We start from the raw sequence: 18,332 nt of genomic DNA on the forward strand, positions 1-18,332 counted from the left end.
TAAGAACTCAAAAAACTTAATACCATTTTTTAAAAAAAAATCAATCAATAAATGGGCAAAGGAACCAAACAGACAGACACTTCACAGAAGATGAGATATGAATGGTCAACAAATATTTGAAAAATTGTTCAACATCTCCAGCAATTAGAGAAAGGCAAATTAAAACTACACTAAAATTTCTTCTCACTCCTGTCAGAATGGCAATTATCAAGAACACAAGTAACAATAAATGTTGGTGAGGATATGGGGAAAACGGCATGCTCATATATTCATTGCTGGTGGGACTGCTAATTGGTTCAACCATTCTGGAAAGCAGTATGGCGATTCCTCAGAAATCATGGAATGGAACCACCATTTGACCCAGTTATCCCACTCCTTAGCATATACATATCCAAAGGACTTAAAAATCAGCATATTTCAGGATACAGCCACATCAATGTTTATAGCAGCTCAATTCACAATAGCTAAGCTATGGAACCAATTTAAATACTTCAGGTATATCTACCAAAATGGAATATTAGAAGAAAATATGGTATATTACAGAATGGTATATTACTTGGTCATAAAAAGAATGACTTTATGACTTTTGCTGGTAAATGGATGGATCAAGAGACTGTTATGCTAAACAAAATAGGCCAACCTCAGAAAACTAAAGGTTGAATGTTCTCCCTGATATACATAAGCTAACATATAATAAGGGAGGTGAGAGGGAAGGACAGAATTTCAGTGGATTAGACAAAGTGGAATGAAGGGAATGGATGGGGGACAGGAAAAGGAAAGACAGTGGAATGACTCTGACGTAACTTTCCTGTAATCATATATGAATACACCACAGAGAATCTCCCCATCATGTACAGCCACAAGACTGGGATCCTAATTAGAGTAAGATATACTACATGTTTGAATAAACATGTCAAAGTCTACTCTACTGTCATGTATAACTAAAAAGAACAACAACAAAAAAGAACAAAAACAGAATTTCTATAAGTAGAATTAAAATGATACTCAATATGAAAATTTTTATTCATTTGAAAATCCATTTAAGAAATAATCGATAATTACAGTGCAATGCAATTTGTTGAATATAGAAGAAATAAGTTACAACACTACCAAATAAGACAGGAAAGAAAAATAGAAGTATAATTGTTACAAGATTGATACACTATACTTCGTGATAGAGTTGTGCTGTAAGATTCATATGCTATAGTATATGCTATTCATGTACTATATAAATTAAATCTAAACACATTGTTGTAATGGCTATTTTAATTATCATTTTTGCTAGTTCCATCACACTATGCATAAAATGGTACGATATTACTTAAAGGTAGACTGTGATATGTTAAAGATATGTATAACCCCAGCATCACCACTAAAATAAAAATAATATAAAATTATAAAGATATAACTACTAATAGAAATAAAATTAGAATTTTAAAAATTCTTAAATATTTTTAAAACCTCATTTGCCTTTGTTTTCCAAGTTATATAAATGAAGCTCAGTATAAAAAAAGAATACTCTATGTTACTCTGAGGAGCCCATGCCCAATATAAGTAGGTGGAGGTGAGGCAAAAAGATGTGAAGTTGTGCTAACGTTGCTGAATCTGTGGGTTTTTCTTCCCTTTTAAAATCCAGAGATCTAGAGATATTCATGAATGAATGCATTCATTTATGGAAAATCTGGTTTTCAAATACTGTATTTTAAAATATTGTCAGCTAATTAAAACATGTCTGTCATCTACATGTACCCTTGAAATAACTAATTTGAGAGTTCTAATTTAAATAATGAGAAAAATAAAGAAATAAAATATGGATTGAAAATACTCAGACTGTGCTTCCTATAAACACAGCATTTATCACCTGGAGTCCTCTGCTCCTACTCTTCCTTTTGCTTTTTCTGTTATTTTTTTGGTCCCCATTCTTTTTTTTAGGTTCCAAATCAGCTGCCATCTTTCCTAGGAATTGTCCTGCTTCTCCCAGTCAGACTCCACCTTTCTTTTTCCTTAACAAGCAAGGTCCACTTGCTTCTGTTTGGGCGAAGAACCCCTAAGTCAGTGTGCTTTGAATACAGGTCAATCGATGAGTTTTTCATTCCATTGATGAAGTGACTCAATCATTAAATTCCTCCAACAGGCTGTCCCTGTGTTGTGCCTGGGATGTCCATATTTGCTTTTAGCCTAGATTTGCCTCCTCTTAAAGCTTTCTCTGTACATAGTTGCTGGGGTGATTCTTTTCTAGCATCTTGTTTTTCTCATGACACCAAAACTACATTCCATGGCTCCCTAAGGCTCGTAGGAGGAAGTCCACCTCTTAGTCCCAAATGTCCTGTCTTCCCAAGCCTGGCTTCTGTACACCTGACTCATCTCTGTGTTTACCTTGCTTTCGCTTCTTCAGTAATACAAAATTGCACACAGTTCCATATGTGTGTCTTATTCTACAGTGTGGACTCTCAGCTTAGAACATTCATCTTCTCACCTTAACCAAGCTCTTCTTCCTCAGAGGACATTATTTTTTCTTTATTGAAGTATAACTGGTGTGTCTTAATGGTGGTCAACGTGACAATTTAATATACATATACATGGGTACAATAATCACCTCAGTGAAGCTCATTAACCTATATATCCTCCCATATAGTTACCATTTCATTTTGCCTCCTCCTCCCCCCCTTCATCCTTCTTCATCTTCTTCCCCTTCTTCTTTTGTCATGAGAAATCTTAAATCTACCCACTTATCAAATTTCAAATTAGGTCTCCAGAATTTACTCATCCTGAATAATTGAAAATTTGTACGCTTTGACCAACGTCTCCCCATTTTCCCCTATCCTTAACTTCTGGCCCTATCATATGATCTAGCAATAAATGAATAAATGGAATGTATATATATAACACAAACACACACACACACACACACACACACATACACAATATATATATACCTTGCTGGGTTTCAAATCCAGTGCTTCATGCATCCTTAACAAGGGCTCTATCACTGAACTACACCTCAGCCCTCACTTCTGGGAATTAATGCATTATCTGAAAGAGATATTTGCATGACCATGTTCATTTCAGCATTTTTTACAATAGCCAAATTATGAAAGCAACTCAAATGTCTGTTGATGGGTGAAAGGATAAAGAAAATGTGCTGTGTACAATGGATGGCAAAATGGAATATTATTCAGTGTTAACAAAGAAGGAAATTCTACCATTTTCCATAACGTGGATGAGGCTGGAGGAAGGGCAGATTCTTCATGATCTCAGTAATATGATTTGGTTTTCTTGTATTCAGCACCTCTGCCACACCCACTCACATAAAGAAACACTCTTCTCAGCCTCTGTTCTAGATGCAGTATGTGCTTGGTGTCTTGTGAGGTACAGAGTTACTGTTTCTGTTTTTAGGGTAAATGTCAAGCCACTGCCCATCTTCCCCAAGTTCAGCTATTTTAAGGTTTCCTACTCCAAACCCAAAATGACAGACCACCAATACTGAGGTTGTATGAAACTGGGGTGCCCTCTACTGTTCTCCAGAAGTATAACTATGTGACTTAATTTGATTCAATAAAAGGTAAAATTTAAATGGAACAAATGAAAATTCAAATGATAGGCCATTGTTTCTCAGGACAATCATTGAATTCCACATTAAACCAAAAGTTATTGAAATGCTAGTAAGTATTATTAATGTGAGTTTCCATGATACTGTGGTTTGTCTTATCATTTCACCATCCCCTTAGGTAATCAGCCCATCTAACATGAGGCCCTCTTATATGTTACATGAACATAATGAGGAAAGATTGAGATACCACTTCATCACAGGAAGGAGGAAAGCATTTAAGAAACATGTTTAAATACAATTTTAAATAGCAAATATTACTTAATGTAATTTTCATATGTAGAATATGTGTTGATTTGAAACTGATAGAAAATTTTAAAAAATAACCAATGAAATTTTAAATGCCCTCAATTAAAGGAACACATTCAGTTACAATTGATATTTCATTCAGTAAGAATTAACATCTGTGACTTACAAATATGAAAGAAATCCCTATTTACCTTTTGTTTTGCAAAAATAAGCTGGATGGCTTTGTGTGACAATCTATAAAGATTTAAATTCTCTAATCAATTGAACCTATTTATTTGCATTATGTTGTTTAATTCTATGAGAAGAACATCTGTTTTTGTAATACTTAAACCTGTAATTCCAACACCTAATAGGTGAAAAGTACATTATTCTTATTAGAAAAACATATTTATTCTTTTTAATTTAATAATTTTGACTATTGTTAGTTCTACATGATTATGACAAAATACCTGAGATTAAACAACTTGTAAGGATGAAAGGTCTATTTTTTCTCACAGTTTTGGAGGTTTCAGTCCATGGTTGCTTAACCCCACTGCTCTTGGGTGTGCAATGAGGCAGCACATCATGGCAGGACTATGTAGTGGACCAAACTATTCACCTCAAGGCTAGGAAGAGAAAAAGAGAGGAAGAGGCAAGGACGGGATCCCAATATCCTGTTTGAGGGCTCACCTCCACTGACTAAACTTCCTCCCACTACACTGCACCTCTAAAGGTTCCATACTTCCCAATAGCAGTACAGGTTGGGGACCACGCCTTTGTAACCAACAAGCCTTTGTGGGACACATAAGACAAACTACAGCAAATTTCAAGGAATTTTATCTTAGGATAAATCTTTTGAGGACTCAGAAAATGAAGAAATGTCTGTGTTCAATTCATCCATCTTAGAGTTAGAAAACCCTTTCAAATGAGCATCTTATTTATCTTTAAGAACCCATAATTATTTAATAACTGTGACCAAAGATGTCATAAGAATAACAATTCATATATATTTTTTCCCACATTTTTATGTGTTCACATCGTGTTCCTGGAATTTATTTGCAATTTCTCATTTGGGGTAAAATTTGTAATTTCTGGAATGTGTTCAAAAATAACAACAGGTAGCTAAGATTTATCATACCCTGGGTTAAACATAACTGGAAAACTGAGGGGCTTCATATTCTGGAAAATTAAAGATCTTTTCTAGAGTAAATTTAGAAATTTGCCTTTCCTCATAATTATTGTCCTATAAGAAACTGTTAATGCAGTTTCTCAAAAGATATGGAGCAATAATACAAATTTCCCATGGTCTTGGTTTTTTACTTTAAATCTTAAATATTATTCCCTGATGTTTTCATCAACAAGAAGTACCTACTTCCTGTGGAAACAGCACACTATGGTCTTGCAGTTGGGGAATGTGTTGCTTTAGTGCTGATGTTGTTTGTAGGAGGCCTCTGTCTGCCCAGGTGTCCTTAGTGCTTCCTTCACATCTCAGAAACTATACCACTGACACAGGAGACCAACATAATTACAATAAAGCCCATGTATATTCTGTCACCTGAAGTCAGTGCCTGAAGTTGTGTCCCCAGAGGATTTACTGGGGAGATCCCTTTCTTTGACCCAGACCCACTTTCAAATCTGGAGAGGCCATGGCCCTGAGCCCCATCCTAGTCATACCATGGCTTCTCCGCAGGAAATGTCCTTCAGAAAACCTCAACTGTATACTGGAATGGAGCAAGGGTTTCCTCCTAATCCCCAGTTTTACTCTGGCTTTTCCTTCCGAAGCAATAAATTAATTATTATCTATGAATTGAATAAAAAGGATTCTCCCAAGCCAGTCTCTTTTTGAAGAGAATAAGAGATGAGGATATACAGGGGGGCCACTGAGGACTGAGGTCATGTTAGGGAGGTGCTATGCAGGGCCCCAGAAGAGGAAAGCTCTCAAAGCAAAGGCCTCCGTTATCATAGAATAGGATGCTGATTTTGACACGATCTTTCTATTTCTGTTCTAAAAAGGGGACCAGTGGTTATTCCAGGGGAGTACAGAATATGTTCCTAGGGGCCTCAAGAAACTTCATTAGAAATATGGCCTATCCCAAACCAGGCCAAACCGCGGGGCCCTGAGCCCTCCCCCTTCGTGAGTTTGGCCCAGAGCGCGTTTGGTGAGATTCTGGCGGCCTCTGCCGGAGCGTCTCTGCAGAGGGACGTTCCTCCAAACCCGGAGACGACATGTGGCGCTCAGGAGAGGTGAGAGCGAGCGCGCGAGTGCGCTGGGGGCGCTGGGGGGATCTGCAGCCGGGCAGCGCGCGGCCTCAGGCGCGGCGCAGAGCCCAGCCGCAGGGCGGCGGCGGGAACGCGGGGCGCCGGATCCACTCCACCCGGGATCGCTGGGGAAGTTCGCGCTGGCAGCATGGGGCGGTGACGCCGCACCGGCCTTCCGCTCCTGCCACGGGGCGAGAGCAGGCTGTGGAGAAGGAGGATGCACCCTCGCCGACGGCTCGCCTCTCGGGGCCGGCGCGCAGGGTAAGCCCCGGGCGCGCCGGGCCGGGGCAGTGGGGTAAGAAGATGCGGACTGGGGGGAAAGGACAGGCAGCTCAGGCTCCGCCGGCACTACTCTCTTCGCGGCGCCTGAGCCTTGTGTTGCATGGCTAGGGAGCATAAGTGGAGAGCAGGCGGGGCGCCAGGGGCAGCCGCAGCGCAAACTTTCCCCTGGCGACTGCGGGTACAACCCGGGCGCGGGAGGGCATGGGCATCCTGGGCGGCGCAGCTCCGCCAGACGGGGCTTCAGGGCGCAGCACCTACGGGTCCCTGGTAGGAACTGGGGGATAGGATACCCCCGCAGCCGCTGTCGCGGGAATCGGAGGGACGAAATCGCCCACCTGGAAGGCCCCTACCAGCCCTGGGGCTCCAAGGCGCGCGGTGTCCTGGTGTTACTTGCGGGGTGGGCGCGGGCCCCGCAGGGGTGTCGCGCGCGTGTCGCGAGGGCTGCTCGAGGCCAGGGTACTCGGAGCCTCCACTGCACCGAGCGGTCCCAGCCCAGGAGGAAGGTGCTGCTTGGCGGGGCACGGGGCTTGGACTCGGGGCAAGAACAAGGGAGGTCTGCGAGAGCGGGAGCGAGCCGGGAAGGGCTGGGTAGAGGGAAACGCTAGGCTCGCCGCTGCGGACCCGGCGGGTGGCTGACCCTGTCGGGCGGCGGGTACCGGAGTAGCGGAGGCTGCGGCTCTGCAGTGCCTCCCCCGCGCCCACCTGCCCCGGTGCACCAGCCCTGGAGAGCCTGCACGGCAACCTGGGGACCGTGGAGTACAGCCTTTCTTTGGGGTATATTGATCAGAGCTGAGGGGCTGCAGGAGGAGCCGCCCGGGTTTCCCGCATGCAGCGCCTCGTGCTCGCTGTTCCGAGTTGCCCTGGGTCAGGCGACCACCGCATGGCACACTGTCCTTCTTTACTGGAGTCACAGAAGGCCTTCGCTTCTGAGGTGGAAGTACCTGTTGTGTACTTCCCAATTCTGGAGTTTTGGGGGGGTCTCCTAGGAAAAACGTTCCTTTCGAACTCTGGGCTGCTCATGCATCATGAACACCTATTTGCGTTATGCGCATGTTAAGAAATATATGCCTTCTCTAAGGTTAGTTGCTGAGCCTAAGGATGGTGTCTGCCTGGATTTCAATGCATTGATTAGGGCTCAGAACAGAACTGAGTGACTTTCCCAAATGCATTGATTATTAAATTAGTGATGGAGGCAGGATACTGAGAAAGTGGCAACGCTGTCTTATGGAAAGTTATTACATTATCGTAATCCTGTAGAAGACTTGTTTCCTAAACGTGCTTTTTCCCCCCTGTTTCCACATACTTTCTCTCAGTACCTTGCAGAACAAGGAGTAGCTGGCTGGCTTTGAACGCGTGGCAGACATTTCAGAAAGGTAAATTTATTCCACTTGTGGATTTGGCGCATACAAAACGTAGTTGCTCAGATTTATTTTAATAATAGGACTAATGGGTCATTTAATTACATACTGAAAAGTAAAATAGGATTTGAGGTATGGGAAAATGAATTAAAATGATTCTGCACTCTGAATTAAAAATGAAAATTGATTCCTATTGTAACTTTTCTTTACACCCAACCTAACTGCCTAGTGAAGTAGAAAACACCTGGTGTATGCCTGTCCTGGGATTGACAGCCAGGTTTCCTTGCTTTGTCGATGGTTGTGTGGGAGCTGTTATGATTGATTCCAGTGTAGTGACGCAAAAATTTCATGTTCATGTTTTTCCTTTTTGTGTATTTTTCAGCTTCAAGATCAAGTTGGGAGAAAAGAACAGTTATTCTTCCAAATTTATCTGCTTCAACTATAATCTTATTGGGAATGGACAATGGAATGTTCTCTAGCTTTATCATGATTAAAAACCTCCTTCTTTTTTGTATTTCCATGAACTTATCCAGTCACTTTGGGTAAGTTATCCCTTCTAGTTTTAATTTTTGTAATTTTGGGGCCAGTGGTACCTTTCTGGAACCTTGTAGAGCAGAACAGCAATTCAGCAAGCCCTTGCTTTTTACCTTTGCAGTCTGCTGCCCTTCAGTTTGTTGTAAATATATGAAGGGTCCTTGCTCCTGACCTATGATTTCTTCCTGAGCAAGGCTGCCCCTGGTGTGGGATCTCCAGCAGTATGTCCAAGAAAAGAGGCAGATAATGTTTTCAGAAATGAAAACCAAATATGGTTTCAGAGTAAAAGCTGTGTTTCCTCCTACTTGGGCTAAAACAAGATTCAGAAGTTCGCTTGCGTAAAGGACATTCACTGCTTATTAGACAGGGCGGTTGGTGTGCAACATTCTGATCACTCTCCTTGGTTCCATTATGCAATTGAATTTGCCTTTCAAGCCCAGTCTTTGCTGTGTATGTATGTGGCATTGAAAAAGGACTCAAAGTAGTCATGGCCTGAGCCAACGGCCTGGAACAGCCCATTCACGTGCAGGGGCAGACATCTTAAACTACAGGTCTGAAAATCTGAAAGATACCCCTGAAGTTCTAGCATTATCATTTACATTAACCTTTCATTTTGGCCATTAGTCTCTGTGTATTGATTTTCTCTTTCATCAAATTATTGTTAACTGACATGACATGTGCATGCTCTTAGGAGGCCGATGTTCCTCCTCTCCCTCTTCTCTCCCACCACTCCAGAACTGTTCTGGCTAATCAAAAGGATTGCAGCTTGAAGCTTATGGAATATGATTAAGAAATTAAATTTCAGGACTAAAGTCACCAAAACATTAGTTCTGTAAAAACAGGCTCCAGAGGTTTCACATTATACTGTTCACATGTATAAATCTTAAAAGGATGGAGACTATTAAGTGGCTCTCCAATAGCCAGAGAAACTCCTGTTGTCTGGCAAACAGAGATGATCCTTTTGGGGGCTGTGACATTTTGTTTGTGCTCTGGGCATTTTCTGCTCTTCTGACCCTTCCAGATGTGAGCAGACGAAGAGAGAGGGGAGAGGGAAAGAGACAGACAGACAGGTAGAAACTTAAGACTTCCAAGTGCTGTGACTGCAGCCCAGGTGCACTGGGACCTGGGCACAGGCCTGAGTCTTCAAGGAGGACTTTCTCCAGCATAGCTTATCTAAGGACATGCCCATCCCTCACCAGCATGAGCCCAACAGCCCATGTTTGCTAATGGAAACCGGTATAAGTTGTAGCCAATCGAGTATTCTCTGGGGAGAAGTGTTGTATGTTATTTTTTCCTTGCTTGTTTGGACACCTCCCCTCCCAGGCCTTGTCTTTGTTAACTGCTAAATGCAGATTTTCTTTCCAAGTTCTCCCCAAGTGTTAAATTCTATAAACTGTGGTGCTCACAAAGTTTTGAATGGAAGGCGTGTACAATGAAATCCTACCAAGTATTCAACTTTGCAAGTTAATGCATTGTGTGGTCAGTTTGCTTACTGATATATTACATATTCTTAGTGATATTTTGGAAGTGAAGAGTATGCTAGGATTGACAACATATAGTTTCTTTACAATATTTTAGCCAACATATTATTGTGACTTTTCATTGAATAGGTAAGAAGTTTTTACACTTCCTGGAAGGTTCAAGTCTGGAATAGGAAGTAACATATAAGTGAAGTGTAGCCATAAGAAGCAGTTATACTTTATTCCTTAGTTAACCCTATAGATTTCCAAGATCATGTTCAAAATAAGAGAGGTAATTATTATGTGCTGGAAGGAAACACTAAGAAAGTGGTAAGGTACTCCTCAATCTTTCTAAAAAGTTAGCTGTTGGAGAAGATTTTAATTTTGATTGTTTTGATAAAACCATACCTAATAAAATGGAAAGTGCCCATAATTCCACCACCAGAGACAATCACCCTTCACATTTTAATATGCCTGTTTCTGTGCATACGTTTATATAGTTGGGATCATACTGCACATTAACTTTTGCGTAGTTTTTTTCAGACCTGTCACTTTATTATTGCAAAATCTAAGATGTGTGATTTTAAAAGGGATGGATTTATTACTATGCATGAATGCTCTGTTGTTTACTACTTCCCTAATTTGGGATGTTTACATTGTTTCTGATTTTGCTGTTATAGATTTTCTTGTAGTGAACATATTTGGCTTACAATATTTTAAATTATTTGAGATCATTTCATTTAGACAATATCTCTGTAAGTGGAATTTTACATCATTACATCATTACAGGTTCTTCGAGTACTTTTAATGCTTAACCCTGGGTGTTCAGCTGCTTTTGATAAAGTGGGGTTTTTAGTGAAGTAGGAAGTCGAGTTGCACACATTCTGTCCAGCAGGATGTACTTTTCAACAGCCACAAAAGATATCATAAAAGATATCAAATATCTACTTATTTCTCTTCTTATATGAGGCTCCTCTCACTTTCCCTTTACCCAAACATATGTAGGAATAATTTTGTCAAACCCCAAAGTTTCATAACATTTGCTTGACTTTAAATCTTCATAGAATAGCAGCTATTACAATGTACAGCCCCTATTTTTATGACTATGTTTTAGGTGAATCTTAGGAGCAGTCTTATGAGATGAGCATCCTTAGCCTCTTCTGACAGCTGTGGAAGATGGGATGGAGAAATAGCTAACTTGGGGAGTTCATAAAGCCTGTAACTGCTGGGATTCCTTACTCAGCAGGCTTTCTGTGATTGTGTCTGGTTACTTCCTGTGCTGCCTTATTTGACTACTGTTGGTTTGCAAACTAATATAGATGGGGTGGGCGGGGGGTGTAATTCTGAAAGGTATTCTCTTGCTTCTGAGCAGAGAGAGGACCTTGTACTCTGAGATTAGGGGTGGGAATGAGTTTAAAGTAAACTCTTGTGTTTTTTCCCCCAAAGAAAGAGTTTATGTGATCAGGCTCAAAACAAAAGTGAGAGGGAAGTAACAAAGGCCCTGAGAAATGCTGATACCTGTAAATACACAAAAGAGGTCAGAGAACTGGCAGGGGGTAAGGAGTGAATCAGAGAGGAGAGAGGAAGGAAAGAGGCAATGTGTAAGGTTTTGTGCTTGTACAGAGTTGATGTACAGGATTTTTGAAAAGCATGTGTATCTGGCAACCAGGAAATGTATTTGTGAGAGGGGAAATATATTTGAAATTAGATAATATAATTAATGTGAAATTGCTTTGAAAATAACATGAGTATTATTTCTTTTTTTTTCCTCATAATCCTTGAATTTATTTGGTCACCAGCAGCTCATTTTTAATAGCCGTTATAATTCTGCTATTATTGTTAAATTATAGAACAGAGCATGTATCAGCATACAACAGAGCAGAGATTTTATTTGAGAGTCAGCCTTATGCAATGGCCCGTTTGAAGATGTGGGATTATTTAAGCCATTATAATTATTTTAATGAAACCAGTATCCTAAAGTACATGGGAGAAGAAAAATAGCACTGAAACAATATTGCAATCAATGTCATGCCAAAATATATACTATTAAGTTTGAACTGGAATTAATTTATCATCAATTGAAAAAGTCATACATTGTCCAACTTGGAAGACCCATGATAATTGCAAGATACTTTGGAGGATTATTCAGTCAATCATAAGGTTAAGTCCAATTCCATTCATTTAATTGCATTAAGTATATTTCATGGATTTATCCATTGAAAAAGAATGTGTTGGGATTTTTATTATGTGAGCAGTGCAATTCAGACAGACTTCTGAAAACAGTATTTTATAATTGGGAATTAAAAGCAGGTCCTTGCAGAAATCCCTTACCTACATAAACAGAGAGGGCTATTCTTTATTTATACAAGTGTGCCAGCCTGGACTTTAGGTCTCATGTACAGGGCCTTTGCAGACACATACTCAAGGACAGTTCCCTTCTCTTAACTAGAGCAGAAAGTACATTTTCTCTGAATCATGCAGGCACTCACAATGTCTTCTTCAATGGAAAGTTCTCTCTTCTCTATCCCCGATGACAAATTCTTCCTGCCCTACAGCTGCAGGTTCATAAGGCCCAGGACAAACAGTCATTATAACAATTATGAAAACACTCAGAAAGCAGCACTGAAGCAGTCAGCAGGAACAGAATCAATGGCTCAGGGAGAGTTAGAGATCAGAAAAGTAGGTAGCTCCAGCAAGACAAGTAGGTGACCGCAGCCTGGCTGCACAGTCATGCCCAACTTTTTTTCTTTCTTTTTTTTTTTTTTCTTAAGGCACCGATAGGAAATACTTCTGAATTATATACTTTATAAAGGTAACTTTTTACATGTTCATCATGCCAATAGGCATCGAGCAGAGCTCAGAAGGATACGGCTCTCTGCTGACACCAGCTGGCAATCAGGTCCAGAATGAGTCACTGGCTCAGTTCAAGGGGAGAAGGAGAATGTGGGGTTTTTTGATTTTTATAAAGATTCAGTGGCATAAGATGTATATTCCAGTTGATGTGGAATTTCAGAGGAAAGTATTAGAATTGAAAGCAACAAGACATCTCATCGTAAAACCCTCTCAGCAGTGAGTTATAGGTGTGTCTATAGGTGTGTCTCCTTAATCTTCACAATGCATTTTAAGAAGTGTGCCATTTAATTTTCACAAAATCCTCTTGTTGTGGATATAAAGAGCTCAGGCTCCAGAGCTTAGAGAGATGCGTCTGATTTTTGCCATTGGAAAGTGGAAGTATTAGGGTCCATCTCAAGGATGCTGAAGCCTTCTCCAGAATGCCCTAATATTTATAGTGTCATGAAAAGGGAATGAATGGGAGGGAAATCTCCATATCGGTAACAGAAGAATATTTAAATTTAGAATTCAAATAACACCAATATAAAAACAGTCGGTCTACCACACAGCCTGAATAAAACCCAGTACAGGATATGGATTATGAAATTTAATGGTGTACAGAAGGTCCCAGAAAAGTAAGACATGCTATGAAACAGGCATTAGCAATTCCCTGAGAAATCCATTTTATGTGTATTTCTTTAAAAGCCATTTCAAAATCAAAAAGACAGAATCTAGAAGTTAATGAAACCCAGGGCCAGTTCATTTTAGTTTTAGTGACAACAACAAAATGGGTCATCACTATCAGTTTGCTTCCTGTTTCAAAATCCTTGCCAAACATTTAGGGAGCATAAAGTATTGTTTTGGGCAGTCTTGATGCCTGACTGTGATCTCTGTTTCTACACATTACGTTTGTGACATCAGAAGTTATGTAACCTGTCTACCTCTCAGTTCTGAATCTCAAAGTAGGGATAGTAATGGATCCTATATTTCAGGACTGATGCAAGGGACAACTGTTTAACTTATGCCAAATGCTTAAACAAGTGCTTAAACAGAGGTGGGCATGGGGGAGGTGTGCGTGTGTGTGTGTTTGTCTTAAGCTCATACCATCCCTCCTTCTGGGTATTTGACCAGGCCACTCCTGACCTTTACTAGACCCAGAGGGTGAATGTGGTGTCCAAGCTGTGCCTGAATTCAGTAAGGGCTATAAATGGAACCACATATGCAAAGCCTCCCTTGCATGGGCTTCTTGGGGACTATTTCCCTGCTGCTACTATAGCATGTATGGGGTCCTCACCACGTACTAGGCACTATGCTAGATGCTGAGGTCTCACAGGGGGCAAAGTGGAGTCTGTCTTCATGGAGGGTATATTCTGGTTCAAAACTGGTAATAGAGAAATAAGTATTAGCTAAGTTATAATGACGGCTACAAAGAACAATTCAGAGTAGGGTAATGAATGTGCAGGGAAGAAAGGCTATTGCAGTGGTCCCAGGGAAGTGAGGTCGTGAGCAGTGCTATTTGTAGGGAAGACTGATCAGGTGGGAGATGAGGTGGAAGAGATGGTGGCAAAGGCAAGGGTGATATAGCAGGGGCTTTCTGGGCATATTAGGAACAACAAGAGGACTGATATGGGGAAGTGGGAGATTGGTAGAAAGCAGAATCAGAAGAAGGGATGGAGTTGGGTCAGAGGACCTTGTAGATGATGACTATAGCATCAGTTGATTTTTATCTTGAGGATCAGAGAGAGTGGTTGAGTGGTGTTTTGTTGTTTTAGAGATAGTCTCAGTGTCTTGCTCAGGCTGGTCTTTGAAATTCTGGCCTCAAGTAATCCTCTTGCCTTAGCTTCCTGAGTAACTGGGACTACAGATTATGGGACAGGATGCCTGGCCCAGTTCATGGAGTGTTTTGGAGCGGGAGAAAAATGTGATCTGATTTAAATGTGGCAATGATGCCATTTATATTTTAAAGCTCACTCAGTAGGCTGAGTAAATAAAATGGAATAGAATCTGGGGTGGGGCTAGAGGGGAGAAAAGGAAGAAGCAACAAGGTCATAATGACCCTGGGGAGGAACTATTTTGTCCAGTAGGATTTCTTGATGGGTTGGTGTGGGCATAAGAAAAGAGGGGACCAAGGATGATGACCTCTCCACATCAAGTATTTGACCTGAAAACCTGATGGGTTCAATTGCTTGTCGTGGAGTAGAGAAGGCAGTGGAGAAGAGGTGTGGGTAGAGATGATCCTAAGCGTGGTTATGAACATGTTAAGCCCTTTGAGGTATGGGTTAGATACCGAGGCGGAGAAGCCAGGCAGGCCATTGGAAATAGAGGTCTGGAGGTCAAAGAGAGACTGGACTGCATGCCTAGACTTGATACACTTCTGTGGGTTGGATGAGATTGAGTAAAGTTTGAGTGTAGACAGACAGAAAAGATTTCCCTGGGTTACATCCTGGAATATTACAGTATTTGGAGACAGGAAGATAAGAGCAGAGAAGCAAGACCAAAAGGAAGAGGCAAGTGAAGAAGAAGAGTAAAGAGAATAGTGTCCTGAGGCCAAGTGGAGAAAGTGTTGTAGGGAGGGGAACCTCAGACCTGTGGCTCACAGGTCCACTGAGATGAAGATCAAGATTTGACCTTTGGGTTTGGCCATGAGTTCATTCCTGGCCTTCAGGAAAGAGATTTTCTTGGGATGCAGGTGGTGGAGATTAGAGAGGAGCTGCTGCAAGAGAAGGAAGGAGAGGCAGCAGGGATTTCTAATGCAAATAACTCTTCCAATGAGTTTTGATGAGAAGCGGAGCAAATCACAGAGAACAGCTGAAAGGGAACATGGGTGAATGACTTAAAGACCCATGGTACTATATCAGATGTGCTTGCTGATGGGAATGATGGGGAGCAAGGGATAGCTGTGGGATGGGCAAAGGAAGGTGCTGAGCCGGGGAACATGGGTGGTGTGGGGTGGGGTGGGGTGCAGTGTGGCCTATAGGGTTGTATGATTTAGGTTCTGTGTTGTAGGCTACAGAATTCTGAGCCAGGCAGAAGAGTCAAGGACAAGAGAGTTCATAGGGAGGTAGTGAGCTGGGATGGACTTGTGCTTGATCTGGGAAACTGAAGGGCAGGACTGGGAGATTCTTTCAGATGGAGTGGGAGGAACCTAAGAGTTCTGGCATAATCCATGATATAGGAATTTAACCACAAAAAAATATGTGTTTCAAGTTTTGAGTTTTCCAGTTTGAAATGGGAAAGATTCTTATCTAGAAACTTGGAATTAATCTCATCATCCAGCTAGTGTCCACCATGGCTGCCCGCTCTCCTTTTACATAGCATTTTGTTTTAAATATGGTTAGCTAAAGTAGTGCCTAATGCACAGTTGAGGAAACACATCACAAAATGGTGCCATTTAGAGGTGCTTATGTAACGACCTTCAAGTAACAAACAAGTGAAGATATATTTCCCAGAAGCAATCAAATACTGGGGGGGAGAATGCAATTTCAGAAGACAGATAAGCTGAAGCATAAAACCAATCTGCTCAACCCCCAAAGTAATTTCACATTAAAACTGTCTGCAGTAGCCGTTATCAATCCCATTTTATGTAAATAAAACATGGCTGTCAATATAAGCAGAGATTGTACCATCAAGAAATACAACATGCCCTGTCTTTACACGTGCAATTTGTGGTCTGACAACACTCAGAAGAATATTCTTCACCAGAAATTATGAGCTAAAGTCTACCCTCTAAAATACTATAGTAAGGAAATATTTTGGTAGAATAAAGCACCTTTAAAGATGGAATCTACAACACATTACTCCTCTTATCAGAGATTATAACCTTAATGGATAAATGAATCAGTACATTGACAGAGAATCCTTGAAAGTTTCTCAAAAAGAAAGATCCTTTTATATCTTAGTAAAAAACAAAACCCAACCAGCACACCTAGAGTGGTGCACACCTATAACCCTAGCAGCCCTGGAGGCTAAGGTAGGAGGATTTGAAGTTCAAAGCCAGTCTCAGCACGGTAGGCCCTAAGTAATCCAACGAGACCCTGTCTCTAAATAAAATACTAAAAAGGGCAGGGAATAGGACTCAGTGGTTAGGCACCCCTGGGTTCAATCCCTGGTACAATCAATGAATCAGTCAATCTCCTTGCTTACTCCCCTCTCCAGGGTACAGTTGTCTCTCAGTGTCTATGGAGGACTGGCTCCAGGATCCCATCTTAATACCCCAATCCACCATGCTAAGGCCCTTACATAAAATGGCATAATATGCATATCTTCCTGTATACTTTAAACCATCTCTAGGTTACTTATACAAAGTAAATTCTATTCGAATAATTGTTATACTGTGTAGTTCAGGAAATAATGAAAAGGAGGACAAGTCTTTATATGTTCGGTATAGTTGCCATTTTTTTTTTCCTGAACATTTTCCATCAGTGGTTGGTTGAATCTGAGTATGTGGAGCCTGCAGATATGGAGGCTAGCTGTAATGAGTGAATTCTGCAGCAGAGTTCACCCTGTGTTGGTAGTTGGCTTAATTGGGAGTAAGCTTCCTCTGCACTTCCAGTCCTATTATTTAGACCCCTCCTTCTCCCTCACTCCCCAGTCAGAAATTCAGCTGATGAGCTGGGCTTGGTGGCATGTACCTACAGTCCCAGCCATGTGAACAGCGAGGTGGGAGAATCTCTTGAGCTCGGGAATTTCAGGCCAGTCTGGGAAACATAGAAAACCTTATCTAAAAAAGAAAACAAGGTAGTGGTGGTGGGAGGAAGTAATGAGGGAGGGAGAGAAGAAAGGGAAGAAGGAAGGAAAAAAGGAGGGATGGAAGGGAAAAATTCAGCTGATGATACTCATTCATCCCACCTCTTATCCCCATTCCATGGCTTGAGTAACTGATCTCTGTGCCTCCGGTCTTGCCTTGTCCACATCTGTCATTTGTAAGCTGCCCAAGTGCTCCAGGAAAGTGCTTAGGGGCCCTATCACCCCCAGGAAGAACCTAGATGTGTAGCATGGCACACAGAGGTCATGGTTTAGTGTGTGCCTACCTGCCCACCAATTGCTGGCTTTTGTGGTGCTGGTGGTTGAACCAAGGGCCTGGATCATCTTATACCGAGCTAATCCTCATGTTGCCCTTTTCAGCAGAGTTCTCACATACCCTCTGCAAAGAGGGTATGTTTCTTTTTTTACAGTTTCTTTTTTCAGGGTCACTGTTGACAATTCCCTTCTGTACCCCTTTCCTTGACATGAGACACAGTCTTCATTCTTAAAGCCTCGGGTTCATTTTCCTCTCCCCTGAACCTAGGCAAAGGTTGAGTCTTCTCTCCCTTGTGTTCCTGTAACGTCTTGCATAGTGACACTGGATTCCTACCATATTCTACTGAAAAACCTCCAGGAACACAAAAGGTTCTTGCAGAAAACACTCAGGCCCTGTAGGTCATTTTTGGGTCCCTGGTTCTCTCCACAACACCTGGCACGTGGTGGATTCAGTAGTCATAGAGCTGGAATAAGTACCAAGCCCAATCAGGGCCTCTCTGAAGATGTAATGGAGGAGAGAGAATCTGGGAGGCCATTGGAGTCATGTTGTCAGTTGGTTCACATGGCAGTTTTCTGTTTCTAGCTTAGCCCCAGAGCACTCACTTTCCACCTTGGCTGCACAGGAGGGTCACAAGGGTGGTGGCAGGGAGAGGGATTAAAAGTTACTGATGCCTGTTTTCTCCTGGATCAATTAAAACTAAGTTTCCAGAGCCAAGAAGTCAGGAAGAAGCTAATGCAAGAGTCTCAAAATCA

At 41.5% G+C, this 18,332-nt stretch overlaps 2 protein-coding genes across 9 annotated transcripts in view; one reads left to right on the forward strand and one right to left on the reverse strand.

Annotated features, from left to right (window-relative positions):
• Gabrb3 (gamma-aminobutyric acid type A receptor subunit beta3) overlaps nt 1–18,332 on the reverse strand; it is a 396,285-nt gene that overhangs the window by 324,668 nt on the left and 53,285 nt on the right. The window lies entirely within an intron of this gene.
• The window catches only part of Gabra5 (gamma-aminobutyric acid type A receptor subunit alpha5), a 75,853-nt gene continuing 63,472 nt past the window's right edge, over nt 5,952–18,332 (forward strand). The window contains exons 1-3 of one of the 8 annotated variants that reach the window (XM_040274465.2): nt 5,953–6,079; nt 7,690–7,749; nt 8,117–8,276. In XM_040274465.2, coding sequence (XP_040130399.1) covers nt 8,191–8,276 — 86 coding nt within the window. In that variant the 5' untranslated portion in view covers nt 5,953–6,079; nt 7,690–7,749; nt 8,117–8,190. The other 7 variants (XM_040274466.2, XM_021728974.3, XM_040274468.2 and 4 more) reach the window with 7 other exon arrangements.

The sequence above is a fragment of the Ictidomys tridecemlineatus genome, chromosome 5 (assembly GCF_052094955.1).
Source record: "Ictidomys tridecemlineatus isolate mIctTri1 chromosome 5, mIctTri1.hap1, whole genome shotgun sequence".
Classification (NCBI taxonomy): Eukaryota; Metazoa; Chordata; class Mammalia; order Rodentia; family Sciuridae; genus Ictidomys; species Ictidomys tridecemlineatus.